Below are 15,458 nucleotides of genomic sequence, written 5' to 3'. Positions count from 1 at the left end.
CGAACGCTGCTGACACTGTGTGGATTCCTCCCGAGTTATTGCCATGTTATTTCTGCTCTTCTTTTTCTTTTTTTTCTCAAGTTGTGCTGCAAGACTATCCCTTCGAAATAACATTTCTTAAAACAACTATGTAGAAGCTGATAAACACTGATTCTAGCTTTTTATAGCATGCTCTTCTCCCTTCCAGGTTTCCATCTCTGGGGACGACAGAGCAGACCTCACAGCAGGTGTCTAGCGACCCAGAGGCAGAATCCTGGCGGCGGCTAGACAAGAGGGCTATGCTGTCATTGGGGTTCTCCGCTAGGACTCGCTTTACATTATTTCCTGAAGATATGACACCCACGGGTCTCTGGAGCCTCTTAGGACATCCAAACCAAGATTGGAGTCGGGGGTCACTTTTATTATGACTTATGTTTTAAGCAGCACACTACAAAAATGCATAAGACCTTACTCTGGGAGCCATAATTAAATTCCACAATGGCTAGCTAAAGGAGCTGCAAAACCGATCACAATGTATCTTCAGAGCCATCCTTGGATTTGGAAAATCAGAGTGATAAACTCCTTGGCTCCCAAAGCTTTGAGGGACCACAGACTCTGCAGGAGAGCCATGCACCAGACTGGAGGAGCCCGCGTGGGTGCCAGGGTAGAGCAGCGTCCCCGCAGACAGTCCATCACGTGTGGATGGGGAGGACGAGAGGCTGTTCTAGGCTGCTGTGTGCATGGCGGGGCAAGGCGGAAGAGGGGAGCGGTGTCCTCAGGACAGAGTGTGTCCCAAGAGACTCCGGGCAACTTCAGGGTGACCCTTTAGGTTCACCTGGCTGAAATTCACCCAACTCTGCTTTCTGGTTCCTATCATTTAAGGACTAGCACCTTCCCTGCTTACATTTTACTCTGTACTAAGCTTGATAGGAACTCTCATTTCATATGCACACCCACCGTGAGACAGACACTGTCATTACCTCCATTTCACAGATGAGGAAACTGAGGTTTAGAAGGTCCAGCAAGAGCGTAAGTTCACACAGTGTGTGGCCAAGCTGACTCTTGGACCTCCTCCATCACAGATACCCTACAAGTCAGCACCTCTTCCCTGGGCTGCATGCTGCAATAACCCAAGCCAGGTTTCCAACACCGGTCCAGGCCCTTCCCCAGACCCACTGACTCAGAATTAAACCAATGCTTTTACAGACCAGGAACCTGGAGCCCAGAGCTGAGAGTGGTTTACCCAAAAGGGTCAGAGGGGGTTTGGGCTGAGCTGGGCCGGCATCCAGGACCCGCCTACTAAATGCCCTTCACCTGCTTCTTAAATGAATCCCCCATCCCTCCCCCAGGGCCCTCCTCCAAGTCTCCACAGGGACACTGACTGGCGCCCGCACACGGCCCTCCCCGCCCACAACACTCACCTCATCACGTGGATACATTCCGGCTCCTTGGTGAAACTGTAGGCATAGCCACTGGACGTGGTTCCAAAGTCAATGGCCACCACCACCAGAAACGTCTGCTGCTCCGAGACGTTCGGGTCAGCATCATTCTGCGGGTGTTCAGAGTAAGGTATGAGGGGTGGGTGGAGGTGGCCGAGCCTGGCCTTGCACCCTGCCCAGTAGTGCACCTCTACAGACACAATTCTGGCTTAAGTGTGTGTGGCACACCGTGAGCCTTACGGAGAGGCCAGGCCAGCCTCAGCCCCCCACCCAAGTGGCTCCAGAAGAAATGGAGGTGCCCCCTGAGTGGAGGCCCAGGCTGCCAGGGTGAAGACACCTGCCCACAGCCTGCCCACCACCCCCTTTATCAATTGCTTATGAACATGACTCATCATAGAAAGTCCATCCAGTCTGGGAGCCCAGGGGTTCCTTGAGTGACACAATCCTTCCCTCACTGCCCTCCCTGAATTCCTGCGCAGACACTGCCCAGAATGCTTTGCCAGCTGTGGCCTTGCCACATCCCAAGCGACCACTCCATCTGCTCAGGCGTGTTGTGTGTGGGAGGAGGGCTTTGCATGCCAGGGACCCTGGCCATGCGATCCTGGCAACATCAAGTGAGTGGGGCAGGCCATTCCAGGTTTCCAAGCCTTTTTTTTTTTTAAGCAGTGTAGACTTTTTTTTATATCCACAGAACTTCAAGTTATAAACCACTAAGCTTTGGGCTTGAAGTGTACTGCTTAGAGCAGGGGGTGAGAGCCCCACCCATCTGGCCTCTCCTCACACAGACCCCCATCCTCACACACCCTAAGGTGACCCTGAAGCTCTTACGGGGACCCCTCAGGGTGCTGTCTGGAAACTCGCAGTGGGAGGACCGAGCCATAGGAGGCCAGCCTCCCAGTCTCCCAGGACTGAAGGAGTTCCAGGACACTGAGTACGGTGAAACCCAGACAGTTCCAGGAAAACCAGGACCAGCTGGTGGTCCTACCCAGCGGTGGCTCCTGCAAAGCCACCTCTCCCGGGGGCTCTTCTCTGGTCGGCTACGTGTAAGTCCCTTGAACAGGTGCCCCACAAAACATCTTTCCAGGGAGCGGTAGGGTGGGAGCAAATGCCCAGTCTGCAGCCCCCTCCCCATCCAGGTCTTCTCTCCCGGGCCAGATGATGCAGAAGCCAGCCCAGCCACAGGCTTGCGGACCCGGCAGTTAACTGCAGTGGAAAAGCCGCTGCTTTTCACTGATGCCCTGGCCAGAGGGGGCTGCTCCCTTCCAAAAGGATGCCTCCCAGTCTCTGGGCCCTCGATCTCTAAAGGGATGTTGCCACCCAGCCTGCGAGGCACCCAGGCCAACAGTTCCAGAAGCACCAGCCACACCACAGACAGCCTTTTCAGGCCCAGGGTGGGGAAGGGGCTCGGTGGGCTCACATGGCGAGTCCCGGGACCATGACCTCCCCACCCTCGGAGGTGAGAGGCTGCCCAGCAGCCTGGCTGGTGAGAGCAGATCAGAAAGCAAAGATCATCAGCACGCACCCCTGCACGTAGACGCATTTCTTACCACGATATGGGAAGGGGACAGCGGCGTTATTCCTGTGTCCCCCAGACTCCGGGCCGGAGAGGAATATGCAGACGTTGGGGCTGTCTCTGAAAGGAAAGACAGAAGCCCTGCTTAGAAGCGGTGTGGGCTGAGCCGGGGCAGGAACAAGCCAGGGGCTTCCTGCTACGGGCGGGCGCTGTTGCCCCCGGGAAGCCTGAACCCCGCCACACACACGGCCTGTCTGTTCTGGCACTCGCTTGTGTCTGGTAGTCGGAACGACCAAATAAAACGTTCCTTCTCTCCCCGTGACCACCAGGCCTCTCACTAGGTCCCACCCAACTCCCACTTCTCACAGATGCTGCGCGATCCCCACCTGGCTTCACGTCCAGGCTTGTGCTCACTAAAGAGCCGGATCCTCACCGGGCACCACGAGGGGCCAGAGGAACCTGCAGCCGCCTGAGCGAATGTCTGTGTGCATTTTTTGGGAGGAGTATTCAGGGTCCTCGCCCTACCCTGCAGATCAACGAGCCCTATTACAGGAATAAAGGACAAGAACGCAGCTTCCAGAAAGAACGTCCTGGCTTCGTGGACACATCACCTCCCCCCTTCCTGTGGCAGGAAGCCGCATCACAACGTGGGGAACTCCGCTCTCTTCAGTGATCCTGACGGCTTTTGCCATCCAGTAAGGAAAACCGCGGCAGAAAGTCAGGTAGGTCGGCATCCCCGGACCCCGCACCTGGGGCCCCACAACAGACATGAGGTCAAACCAGAGAAGAGCCAACAGCAAAGCCGCCCGAGCATCATTGTGTCGATTGCCCGGCTAGTCTCGCAACTCTGCAGGTGTGGCCATTCGCTCTGACACCTTGCCAGCGCCCGGTGGCCCTCCCCCAGGAATGAGCGCCCAAGGAGAAGTCACACCGTCCCTGCTGGAAGCTCCGCCCAGGACTGGCAGGGCCGGCACCGCAGCGGAGCACCGACGGCGAGAGACCCTAGGCACCCACAGATCCCCGGCGCAAGCAGGGGTGCCCTGCAAATACCGCTCCATCTAGTACGCAGCCTCCTGCCTGGTAGGGAGAAATGGGTGATTTGCTAAAACACACTGGTGGGCAAGGCAACCCAGAGGGTGTGAGGTGTCTGCGAAAAGCCCGTCCGCTTCTAGGGCAGTACGGCAGCGGCTCCATCTGCCTCTGCTACCACATCGCTTTGGTGAATCCCACACACTTACTGGGTTTTGTTTTTTCCTGCTCGGTGAGAACTCAAATAGCATCATTACCGTGGGTGCCAAATGGGCCGAGGGAATGAAATGAATCACGAAAGGGTGAACGCGAGCCTTCAAATCTGCACAGCCACCTCCACTCTCTGCAGGCATCTGGTCTCCCTCCTCCTGTTCCAACCCCTGGGAGAAAACGTGGAGAGGCGAGTATGTACAGTGGCCTGAAACCAACTGGCTGGGCAAAGGACTTCACCAGACATTTCTCCAAGGAAGACACACAAATGGCCAACAAGCACGTGGAAAGATGTTTAATATCATTAGTTATTAGAGAAATGCAAATCAAAACCACACTGAGATACGGCTTCATACCTGGTAAGATGGCGGCTATAAAGAAAAGAAAGAACGAACAAATGTTGGCAAGAATATGGAGACACTGGAACCTTTGCAGATAGCCAGTGGGAGTGCAAAATGGTACAGCTGCTATGGAAAACAGTTTAGTGGTTCCTCAAAAAGTCAAATATAGAATTACCATAGGACCCAGCAATTCCACACCTAGGCGTCTACCCAAAAGAACTGAAAACGGGATTCAAACAGACACTTGTATGCGCACGTTCACTGTGATATTATTCATAATATCCAAAAAGTGGACACAAGCCAAGTCTCCTTCAACAGATGAGTAAACAAAATGTGGCATATCCATATGAGGGAATATTACTCAGCTGTAAAAAAGAAATAGGTTCTTATGCACGCTATCACATGGAGGAATCTAGAAAACATTATGCCAAGCAAAATAAGCTGGACACAACAGAACAAGTATTCTGTAATTCCACATACATGAAATATCTAGAATAGGCAAGTTCATAGAGACAGAAAGCAGATCAGAGGTTACCAGGGACTGGGAGGGAGGAGGAAGGAATGGGGAGTGCTGTGTTTCTATTCAGAGTGAGGGCAAGTGCTGCAAATAGTAGTGACAGTGGTTGCACAACACTGAATGCAATTCATGTCCCTGATTCGTACACTCAAAAATGGTTAAAAGGGCAAATTTTATGTTATGTATACTTTATCACAATAAAAAAATTTTCATTAAAAAAACTCAACTTGCTCGTCTTAGAGGGAAAGCAATTTCTGATTCCCAGGAGCACTCATGGCTTTGTGTTCTTGAAAAGAGAACAGAGATGTAAGCCTGGCTCCTGGCCCAGCCTGCTGAAGTCCATCCTCTTTGCTAATCTCCCAGCCAAGGGCACCCCCTTCCATAGAGCAGGGGGAATCCAGCCTCTCTGCTAGGGAGTCCAGCCAGATGGTCCTTCCCGCCTGTCGGCGAGAACTCTGCCCTGCCCACGGCCCCTTGGGCAGCCTGCAGAAAGACGCCATCCAGCAGTGGGATCCACCTTCTCTCCACCTGCTACCTGTGCGGCCCGCGGCCATGTGTCCACATCCTCACAGAAGGTGTTGGAAGACACCAAATGTCTAATTGCCCAGTAAATCTGGTGTTGGCAATTAGCAAACAAGCTATTATCCGCAGACAAACCATCCACCCCGCTGTCTGCTTGGTTCTAATTATCCCATCACTCAGCTCTTCCCAGAGCACGTCCCACTGACTTGCAAAAGAGCATGTGTTGGGCCACATGTTGAACACATGCCTTGGGCCCCCAGAGGACTCCAGGATACGTGAGGACAAGAACCAAGGATTTTCTTGCTCCTCACTGTACCTCCCCCACCCTAACCCCTTGCTGATCACTCAACCAGGCCTAGAGGCAATGGACCCTCGTGGACCTTCTCGGTCAGAAGTGAAAATGCAGCTGTACCATGTGATGATTTAAAACTGATTTGCACAGAGGCTTGGAGGAGTAACATTTTCATAGATGCAGGCCTATCGTGCACGCCCACAACTAGAGCTCTCCATATCCAAAATCGAAGGGAACTCACCAGTTAAGGTGTACCAATTCCGCACAGGCATACGCAGAGCCAGGACTGAAGACTTTGTTCTATTATTTAACTGTTTAGGATGTCCGAGTGGTGCTCCAAAATTCATGGGGTAAAGAATATGGAAAAGGCGATTTCAGGCCCTGAGGGGTATGGACAATTTCTAGCATGCTAATCGTCTCAATCAAGCTGGAGAGTTCCCGTTCAGTAGGTAAGTAATTAGGAATAAACACAACAGGGTCCATGGAATATTATCTATTGATCTATGGATATTTGACAGATCTGAGATAAGAGGCAACAGAAAAAAGTTGATATATGGAATGTCTAGATGCACAAGGTACCGCCTGCGTGTCCTGGCTACCGACCACTTCCACATCGGCCATACTCCACAGTAAGACATACCAACTGTCACTAATTGTGGACAAGGAAAGCCAATACAATAATATCTGCCCCGTGAATACACCCACCCATGTACCAGTTCAGGGACATACAGGGGGCCCGAGCACATGGGAGATGACAAAGAAGGCAAAGCTAAAAGCCCCCAAAGGATAGAGATTTTTAGAGTGCAGGCTTGGGGGCCAGAAAGGAAACTGATGGAAAGAGAATTGAGACCCATCTGTGGAGGTTGGGAGAGAAGAGTGGCAAACAGAGATTAAAGAAAAATACTCCACCAGAAAGTGTCATCAAGGACAGAGCTGAGGGACCTGGGAGTTCTAAGAAATACCTACTCCACTGGTACAGCTATGTTAAACAGACACTCACAGTATCTTCCACGTCCAGCCCAACGTCCCCCTGAAATGTGGTAACACAGAGGGATCTGATGATTTCACATCACAGAATCAGAAAAACCCTGAACATTTCAAGAATGCAATCAGTCACAGAATGATGGTCAAGCCAAGGAGAAAGAAACCATGAAGCTCTCTAGTAAGCCAACAGAAAACAACTGCCAGGTCTCCTTTCCTATTAGTTTCAGATAATTTAACGTCACTTCTGTCTTGTGTATTTACTATGCGATTTTTTATTTTTAGTTTGTGTGACTATAAACATAATTTGATAAGGATGTTTCTAGGTTCACTCAACCCGGAACCCACCTCCTAAACACATCCTTCAACCGAGTCACTTTTAAAATAATTTTTGCAGCAAAGAGGGGTATGAAAATATCTTTGCAGCGAAGTAGAGGATATAAATAGGTAAAAGTCTGACTCAACCAACAAGTCTCCTGCCACAGGATTTTTTTTTTAGAACCCCAAACCAGATAAGGGAGGAGAAACTAGTTGAACTTACTAGTTTAATATTCATTGCCTTAGGGGTGTGAGAATTAAGACACCAGTTTCATCAGGATTCCTGTTATAAAATGCCAGACATGTGAAAATCAGACACATTTTTATTGCTCCTGGCTCTAATGACTTTAATCAAGGCAGATGTTCTTAAAATAAAAAACGGTCTTGATAAGAAACGTCAAAGCCAGCCATAATTCATGAACTCGCTTGTCATTCTTCTCTGCTGGAGACATTAGTCAGCAAGTGGCCGTGAGCAGAATTGTAGACTTTCTGAGATACATAAAATTGATCCCTCTCCATAAATACGACATTGAAAAAAAAAATGAAGACAGAACCGTTGGGGTGACTTTCTTCCACAAGGCTCTAGGCTCATGTGAAATGACAGGTGGTCTCAACAATGGTGACTCCCCAGCTTTTCTGAACAGCCCTTCTTTCCAGCTGCCAGATTTATATATCTATCAAATAAATGCTCGATTTCAAAAGGATTTTTAAGGTCTGGTCCTTATGATTTAAAAAAATGCAATATACATTTTCATTTCTTTCCCTCGCTAGCTGTGAGATAACAGGTATTTGCTGAAAATTGCCTAAAATCGGGCTATTTGAGGTAAGCTCTCCCTTCCTCTTTCTCCTTATATGCCCTCCCTGCACTGTCATCTTCGAAAATTGATCAGCTCAAGGTCATGTGTAGGTTACGGGCAAAAATCTTTTAAGAACGAAAATAAAAAAAATTTATTACCCTATAACAGGCTTCATGGCTAGCTGAACTAATGCATTATTACTGTAAGCTGAACTTCCATTTCAGTAAATAATTTATGGTTTTTTTTTTTTTAATCACCATGGTTGATGTCCAGAGTAAATGGAAATTTTATTGGCATGAACTGGGAGACCCTCCTGGCTACAAAGAACACCGAGTGTAAAATAGCTGCTCTCCAAATGCTAAATAATAATTATGGAAATGAGTATTTATAGTGGCAGAAGCCACAGCACCAAGCACAGCCGAGGCGGGGGGCACCCCCAGGCCCATCCTGACACTAGGCAGCATCTTCCACTTAACTACTCCCAAGGATGGTTCAGGAGATGAAGTGCCCCAACGAGAGAGAACTGGAGCAGCTGGATTTCCTGAGAGACAGTGAGCCCCACAAGTCCCTGCAAACCCAGACCACGGTGGGGGGGATTCACATGCACATGTGTGTCCGGGCCACTGTCAGGGGAGGTGAGGAAATGGTTTCTAGACCAAGAGTTCTTCCTACTAACCTTCATGAATTATATCCAGCAACCTCAAGGCCCTGACCCCTGGAACCCAGATCACCCCACACACAGTATTAAGATACTTCCGTCCACCTGGCTTCTGTTCCATGGACCTTGGGCTCATCTGAGCAGGGCTCTATTTCAATTCCTCTCTGATTCCTCAGCTCCTGACATGTCACAGGCATTCAATAAATGTTGAGTAGTTGGACGGATGGATAGATAAAAGAAGGGATAGATGGATGGACAGATGGATGGAGAGACAGGTAGGTGGATGGAGAGTTGAGTGGATGGATAAAAGGATGGATGGATAGGTAGATGGACAGGTGGATTTCTATGTACGCCCAAAAGTGGATTCAGTGACTATCCACAGATCTGGTGGGGTAGAGGTCTTTCCCAACTGAGGCACTGACCCCTCTGAGTCAGAATGTTGGTAATGCATGTGCTGAGTTACCTACCTCCAACAATGTGTGATCAGCTCTCAAAGCACCCAGACCCGCCTGTCTCCTTAGACGGCCCCTTTAGCCAGTGCAACCACCATAGCTCCCAGATAGAGCTCCCAGACTCCTCCCTCCCGTCTCACTGCATTCTCAAGCCAAGTCATTCCTGTGAGAGAGTCTTCGCATCTCTCACATTCACTCCCTCCTCTGCAACTTCACCACCACAGCCTTGGTCCAGATCTTGCCGACACTTACCAGGGCTCCCTCCAGTGTGTCTCGGGCTCCCTGCTCCAGATCCGCCCCCCTCAAAGTCATGCTCCCCTGCAGGCAGAGCTATCTGGTCAAACCAAGGTCTGCTCAAAGTCCACCACTGTCAGGGCCTTCAATTCCCATGCCCCACAAGATGAAGTCTCTCCCACCACCAGCACTGGGCCCTTGAAAGTCCATCCCCGCTCCCCTCTTTGGCCTCTCCTCCTTCCATGGCCCCCCTTTCCTGGCCAGAGCAAACCTTTTCACAGAGCCTGGAACATCTGTGTTTGCTCCAGCCCCATCCTGTGCCTGGAGGGCACCCCACTTCTGCAGTGTCTTCCAAAAGTCAGCTCCCTCTGTCTGAGGGAGGAGAGTCTTCCCTTCGTCCTCAGCAGGGAGGAAAGAGGAACTCTGTCATTGGCACCCGGGGATCAACCAGCAAAACCCAGGCTGGGGGAACTGCTACGTGACAAGAGCCAGGCTTCCCCAAGAAGTAAATTACAAAGGAAATATACAGGAAAGGAGGGGAAACCTAGAGATCAAAGAGTCTCAGACTCCTGATCAGAATGATCAAGAAAGTGTGTTAAAACAGATTGCTGGCCCCACCCCCACCCCAAAGTTTCTACTCTGACAGGTCTGGGACCACTGAAAATTTGCATTTCTAATAAGTTCCTCTGTCATCCTGATCAGCCCCAGGGACTGACTCCTACAGCTTAAAAGACACTTAAGAGACACAGTGACTCCAATCATTGCAATCCATGGGCCTATACTGGATCGTGGTTCAAATGAGCAATAAAAGAGTAAAGGGGGCAGCAGGGCCACCAGCTTGGGCAGCAGCGCCAAGGGGCAGGTCTCTCAGAACCAAGACAGCTTAGGAACAGGAAGGGCAAAGCCAGAGTTGGCTCTTTGGCTGTTGTTCCTAGAGGGATGTGAGGAAAACAAATGGCTCCCGACGATGATGCAGAACTGGGCAGGCCAGGCAGCTGGAGAATGCCCAGGTGTGAACGGTCACCTCTCTCTGGACACACCTTCTCCCTCTGTGAAGTGGGAAGCCATATTCTCAGGGCTCTGTCACTATGTTTCAGTAAACAAAGGACATAACTCATGAGAAGCCTTCAGAAATAAATAACAGCCCCCACCCACCATCTGCTGCATTCCTTACTGGGGTCAGCTATTTATGCACAGTTTTGACTCTAGGCTCTTGTACAAGTTTATTCAGACTTACATCATTAATTTGAAATTATTAGAAATGTACAAACCCAGAAATCTACCAGGAAAGCTATCATAGTCAACAACCACCGAATGTGAATCTCGTGCCGAGCTCCGAGCTTTACAGGTCTGACTCATGAAATCCTGCTGTGTGCGAGGGCTGTGAGGTGCTGTGATTCTTCCCATTCCATGGATGAGAAAAGTAGGGCCTACAAGGTTAAGAAAGAAGACCATGCTGTCAGGATGCCACCCAGCTCCACAGTTCTCCAACTGCCTGCCCAATGTCATGTGTCCAACAGGTGCCACTGCTCGTGACAGATGAAGCTACAAGAGAGATGTGAACATAAATCCCCATTTCACAGATGAGCAAACAGCGTGAGGAAAATCAGGAGGGCACAGTCACGGGCATTCCCAAGCCCCAGCTGGCTAGCTCTGCCTCCAGGCTCAGAAGACTGTGGAGCTTGTCTTTCTATGGACTCTGAAGCCCATTAGGGCTCTCCATTTGGAAACCCTTAATTCTTCAAATCCAGAGATCATGGGAGGGGCTGCTGATAACATGGAAGTTAAAGGTACAAGTTCAGAGTCAGAAAAGCTTGAGTTCAAATCCCAACATAGCCACTTCCCAGATGCATGGCTTTGGGTGAGCTACTTTATTTCTCAGCACCTCGGTTTTCTCTCCTGGAAACTGGGAGGATGGGCGGATCACGATGATGGTGATATATTTTATAGGGTCGCTCTAAGGACAGAATGAAATAATACCTATAAACCCCGTGCATGGCAAGCACTCAGTAAATTATAGATGTTATTTATTATCATTACCATCATCATCATCATCATCAAATCGGTCCAACTGCTGTCGCAAAATAGGCCATGTGCCTACACCAGGGGACTGGCCGGGCGCCCACAGATGTGCAGTGAGCGAATGCATTTCCTTTCAACGGTGCTTCTCCAGGCTTGTTAATCAAGGATAAAAAGACCCACTGGACAGAAACTTGGCACATGGAACCCTCAGGGAAACTCCAAGCGAGGGGAACAGGGCTGGTGCTGCCACGGGTGAGAGAGACTGTCTGGTCCGACTTCACTGCTCAGCCCATCTGCTCACCCCAGGGGCACTTTCAGAAGGAAAGAGGAGGATCTGGGAAGCCACCTGCCCCACTCCCACCAGGGAATGAAATGCAGGCTCTCCTGTTCTCTACAGTGAAGCACACTTCAAAACTGAACAAGTCGATGAAAAAGCTCTGCCCTGCTCCAAGGAAAAGAGGCCACCTCCCTGGGCCCCGGGAAGACCCTGGCTTAGCCTCCCCCAATTTCCATCATGAACAGCCTTGGGGCGGCTCAGTCCCCAGCGGTGCTGACTGTATTGAAGTTATAGACAGAGGCAGGGGACTCTTTCACTTCCCAAACATTCGCCATCTGTCCCTGGGGAGAGGTAAGGGAGAGGCAGAACAGGAAGTGAGGGTTCGGGGAGACAACAGCTGAACCTTCCTGATGAGAGAGAGTTGTACCATCTCCAGGCAGGAAGGGGTGCCCTTAGCCCAGGTGTGCCCCCAGCTGGGGAACCCGAGCACGAACTTCCCACGCTCTGCCCGTGCCCTGCCAGCTGAGACCCTCTGGAGAGGGTCTTACCAGAAGAGACAGCTTGTGCACGGCACAAAGGCGCCTGCCTTGGGGGAGGATGTCTCCGAAGCAGAGCCGCATCACCCCATAGGCAGGGGTACCATTTCTTACCACAACGGAACCACCCCAAGCCATGAAATGAAGGGCTCTATCACCTAGAGTAGGCGCCATTTTCCAAGTTTCGCACCCAGAGTAGATCTTTTTCTAATAATCTAAGAGGGAGCCGTGGCACTTAATTGTCAAACGGGAAAAGGAAAAGCCTGGTACGGCACTGAGTTCCCCATCACAAGAGGGGTTCAACCACTCAGTTGGAGAAAAACTGGGGGTGGGTGGGAACTAGACTGTATAGATTCGTGCATTCAGCCTAGATCCACTACGCACATACTAGCCATCAGGAGCTGTGTGGAGGCTGTGTCGCAGCGTGGTGAAGCCCAGGGGAGGGCTCGTCCAAATCCCAGCTCACTTACTTACTGGCCTTGGTGGATCCTGCTGTGTCTACCCACAATCCATTTCGCTCTTCTTAACTAAACCTCAATTTTACATGACGATCATGGAGGCTGGGGCTGGGGGGGACCTTTCCCCAGACCCAGGGCTGATCCCGGGTAATCGAAACCAGCCATGGAGAGCCCCTTCCCCTTACCAACAACAGAAGTCGGAATGGGTTTGTGACCCAGTTTTGGCCCATGGAGTCACCTGGACGCTTCTGGGAAAGAAATATTTTTACTCTAAAGCCAGTGCACTGAGGAAGAGCCTGTGGGCACCATCTTGCCACCAGCCTGAGATGCACATACCATCAAAAGAACCTCCTTCCGTTCTTGACAGGGTCCATGAGCTGCCAAATGCACCTGCCTTGGGGCTTGCTGGTCTTCTAGACTTTCCATTCCATGTCCTAACTAATTTCCTTTTTCTTGAAACAAGATAAAGCCAAGTTTTCCATGCTTTGCAGCTAAAAACAGATTCATAGTTGGGCAACCTTGAACAAGTTACTAAACTTCTCTGTGGCTCGGTTTTCTTTTTGTATTAAATAGGGTAATAATAACTTTTACTTTGCAGGATTAATAAATATTAAATAAGAATAATGCAGGCAAAGGTCTTAACAAGTGTAGCTGTTATTACTTATACAGTGTCTCGTTTTATCCTTACAAACAACCCAATGAGGTAGATAATATGTAGCTATTAGCCCCATTTAACAGCAGAGGAAACCATGGCACAGAGAGGTTAAGCATCTTCCTGAAATCACACACTCCTAAGTGCCTGTCCCCAATGCCTGAGCTCCTTCCCTCCACCACACTCCAGGCCCGAGGTTCCAGGACTCTGTAACTGGCCAGAGTCTGTACCCAGGGCAGCTGGCAGCACTGCACGCAAGAAATGAGAGCTGCGGAGGGAGTGGAATCAGGGAGGGGCTGCAAACGGGCATGAGCTTCTTTTCAGGGTGATGAAAATATTCTGGAATTTGACGGTGGCAATGGTTGCACAACCTTGTGGATGTCCTAAGAGCCACTGAGTTGTATACTTTAAAATGGTGAATTTTATGGTAAGTTAATTTTTTTATGATATGTGATCTCAACTTAAAAAAAAAAAATCGAAGAGCTGCTGGAAACCACCCTGTAAGGAAAACTGTCCCAGGTCCCGCCTGCACTCAGGAGCACGGTCTTCCTCCCTGGAAGCAGACGTTAGTCACCCTCACCCACCCTGGTCACCACTCCCTCCTGCCCTCCCTCCATCCCTGGGAAGCCGCCAACCTCTCTGCCTGGCAGAGTCCACAGCAATTCTCCCAGAACTTGTCCAGCAGCGGGGCTGGCTGCCCGTCCCGGACTCTGCGAGCACACAGGCTTCTCCCCAGACACCCTGCTCTTCGGCAGCGTGTGGACCCGGGCCCAGGACAGGGACGGCGCCCCAGCCACCAGCTGTGTTTTCACTTTTCCCCTAGATGCTCTGGACAGAGCCAAAGGCCATACTCCATCCTGATGGAGAGCTGCACTTGGACGACTTGTCAGGGCTTCTCCCGCAGACAGGCAGTTTCGAGGGATTCTGGAACCCATGCTAGAAGATGCCCAATAACCTGCAGCCGTAACTAGCTGTCAGCTGAGGTCACCGCCCCGTCTTGTCAGGAGGGCAAACCGCATCAGCCTTGGAACATTCTTCTGTGTAACTACTTGTATGTGCTGCTGCCCCTGAGCCAGGGTCCTGGGGCTGGTAGGTGTTCGGGAACCTGACTGAGATATTGCTGCTTCCAGAAGATAGAGAAAAAGAGAAGACAAGTGCATGAACCATCCACTGCAACCTGGACAGGGGGGCTTCCAAGGGAGGACCCATAGGGGGAGCTCCCCAGGATACTGGACATCCACAGGAACCAAATGCCCTCTCTGCACCGGTGGCCTGGCCCTGTACACAGAACACTGCTCACATGGTAGCCAAACATTTCCACGCTAGCAGGAGGGCCAGAAAGTCCTTTCCGAGACTTTCAAAGATTTTTTAAGTTTAAAATCCCTCATTCTTACTCTGTTTTATACAAAACCTTCAGTGAGGGATTGGCACTCTTACAAAGAGAGAATTAGTAAACTGGGTTAAGATATTGGTTAACTTAAGATTTTGCTAAGGTAAGCCGGCATGGCAAAATTTCAAGAGAAACTCCTCTTGAAAGGATTTAAAATAGAGTATCTACTTCCAGAGCGGGAAAGGGAGATAAAAACAAAGAAAGAAAACCAATGAACAATTCCCCCAGGACCAAATTTGCTCAAAGTCTTTTCCAGGGGAGTGAAAGGCCATGCCGAGGTACTTGTCGGGGAGTGAGGCTGACTTCCTCAGGCTGCTCCACGAGCCACAGGACCCAGAGTGTCTCCCAGAGCATCTCCAGGCCCACCGGAGACCAAGCAGCTTTGACGAGGTGGGCGGAGCCTACCCGTACTACAGGAACATACTACGTGAATCCCCAGGAAAAGCTGCATATTCTGTGCTTAGGAGCCACAGGGAGGGCACGCAGACGGCCCCGGGTGCCCACACACCCCCCGGAGCATGTGTGCTGTACGTGCACAAGTGGACAAGCCTCCAGGACCCTGTGCCAGCCCCTGCAGTGTCCAGGCAGGCAAGAACCGAAGCCTGGGGAATGGGACTTTGCACCTCCCCCCCACCATCCGCAGAGGGCCAGCTGCCCAAGCCGGGGACTAGGAAAGACATCTGTAAGCCCAGGTGGTCTGTCTGTGACTTTTTGTTACTATTGTCCCACAGGCCTGTCCCTCCCAGGGCGCAGGCCTGCCTGCTTCATTAAGCCCAACCCTGTGTGGGGGCAGCTCCTCTGACTTCATTGTTATCTTTAACAGCTCCTTCTAGAACTCAAT

The 15,458-nt window shown here is 50.7% G+C and overlaps 1 protein-coding gene across 5 annotated transcripts in view; it reads right to left on the bottom strand.

Annotated features, from left to right (window-relative positions):
* HSPA12A (heat shock protein family A (Hsp70) member 12A) overlaps positions 1–15,458 on the bottom strand; it is a 158,420-nt gene that overhangs the window by 29,599 nt on the left and 113,363 nt on the right. For all 5 annotated transcript variants that reach the window (XM_045803224.2, XM_045803229.2, XM_045803228.2 and 2 more), the window contains 2 exons: positions 2,966–3,051; positions 1,401–1,528 (listed from right to left, as the gene is read on the bottom strand). In XM_045803224.2, the coding sequence (XP_045659180.1) occupies positions 1,401–1,528; positions 2,966–3,051 (214 nt within the window). The remainder of the gene's footprint in view (positions 1–1,400; positions 1,529–2,965; positions 3,052–15,458) is intronic.

This window comes from Ursus americanus, chromosome 6, assembly GCF_024610735.1.
Source record: "Ursus americanus isolate L20-20 chromosome 6, mUrsAme1.1.p, whole genome shotgun sequence".
Classification (NCBI taxonomy): Eukaryota; Metazoa; Chordata; class Mammalia; order Carnivora; family Ursidae; genus Ursus; species Ursus americanus.
This window is presented reverse-complemented; position numbering and strand designations above follow the sequence as displayed.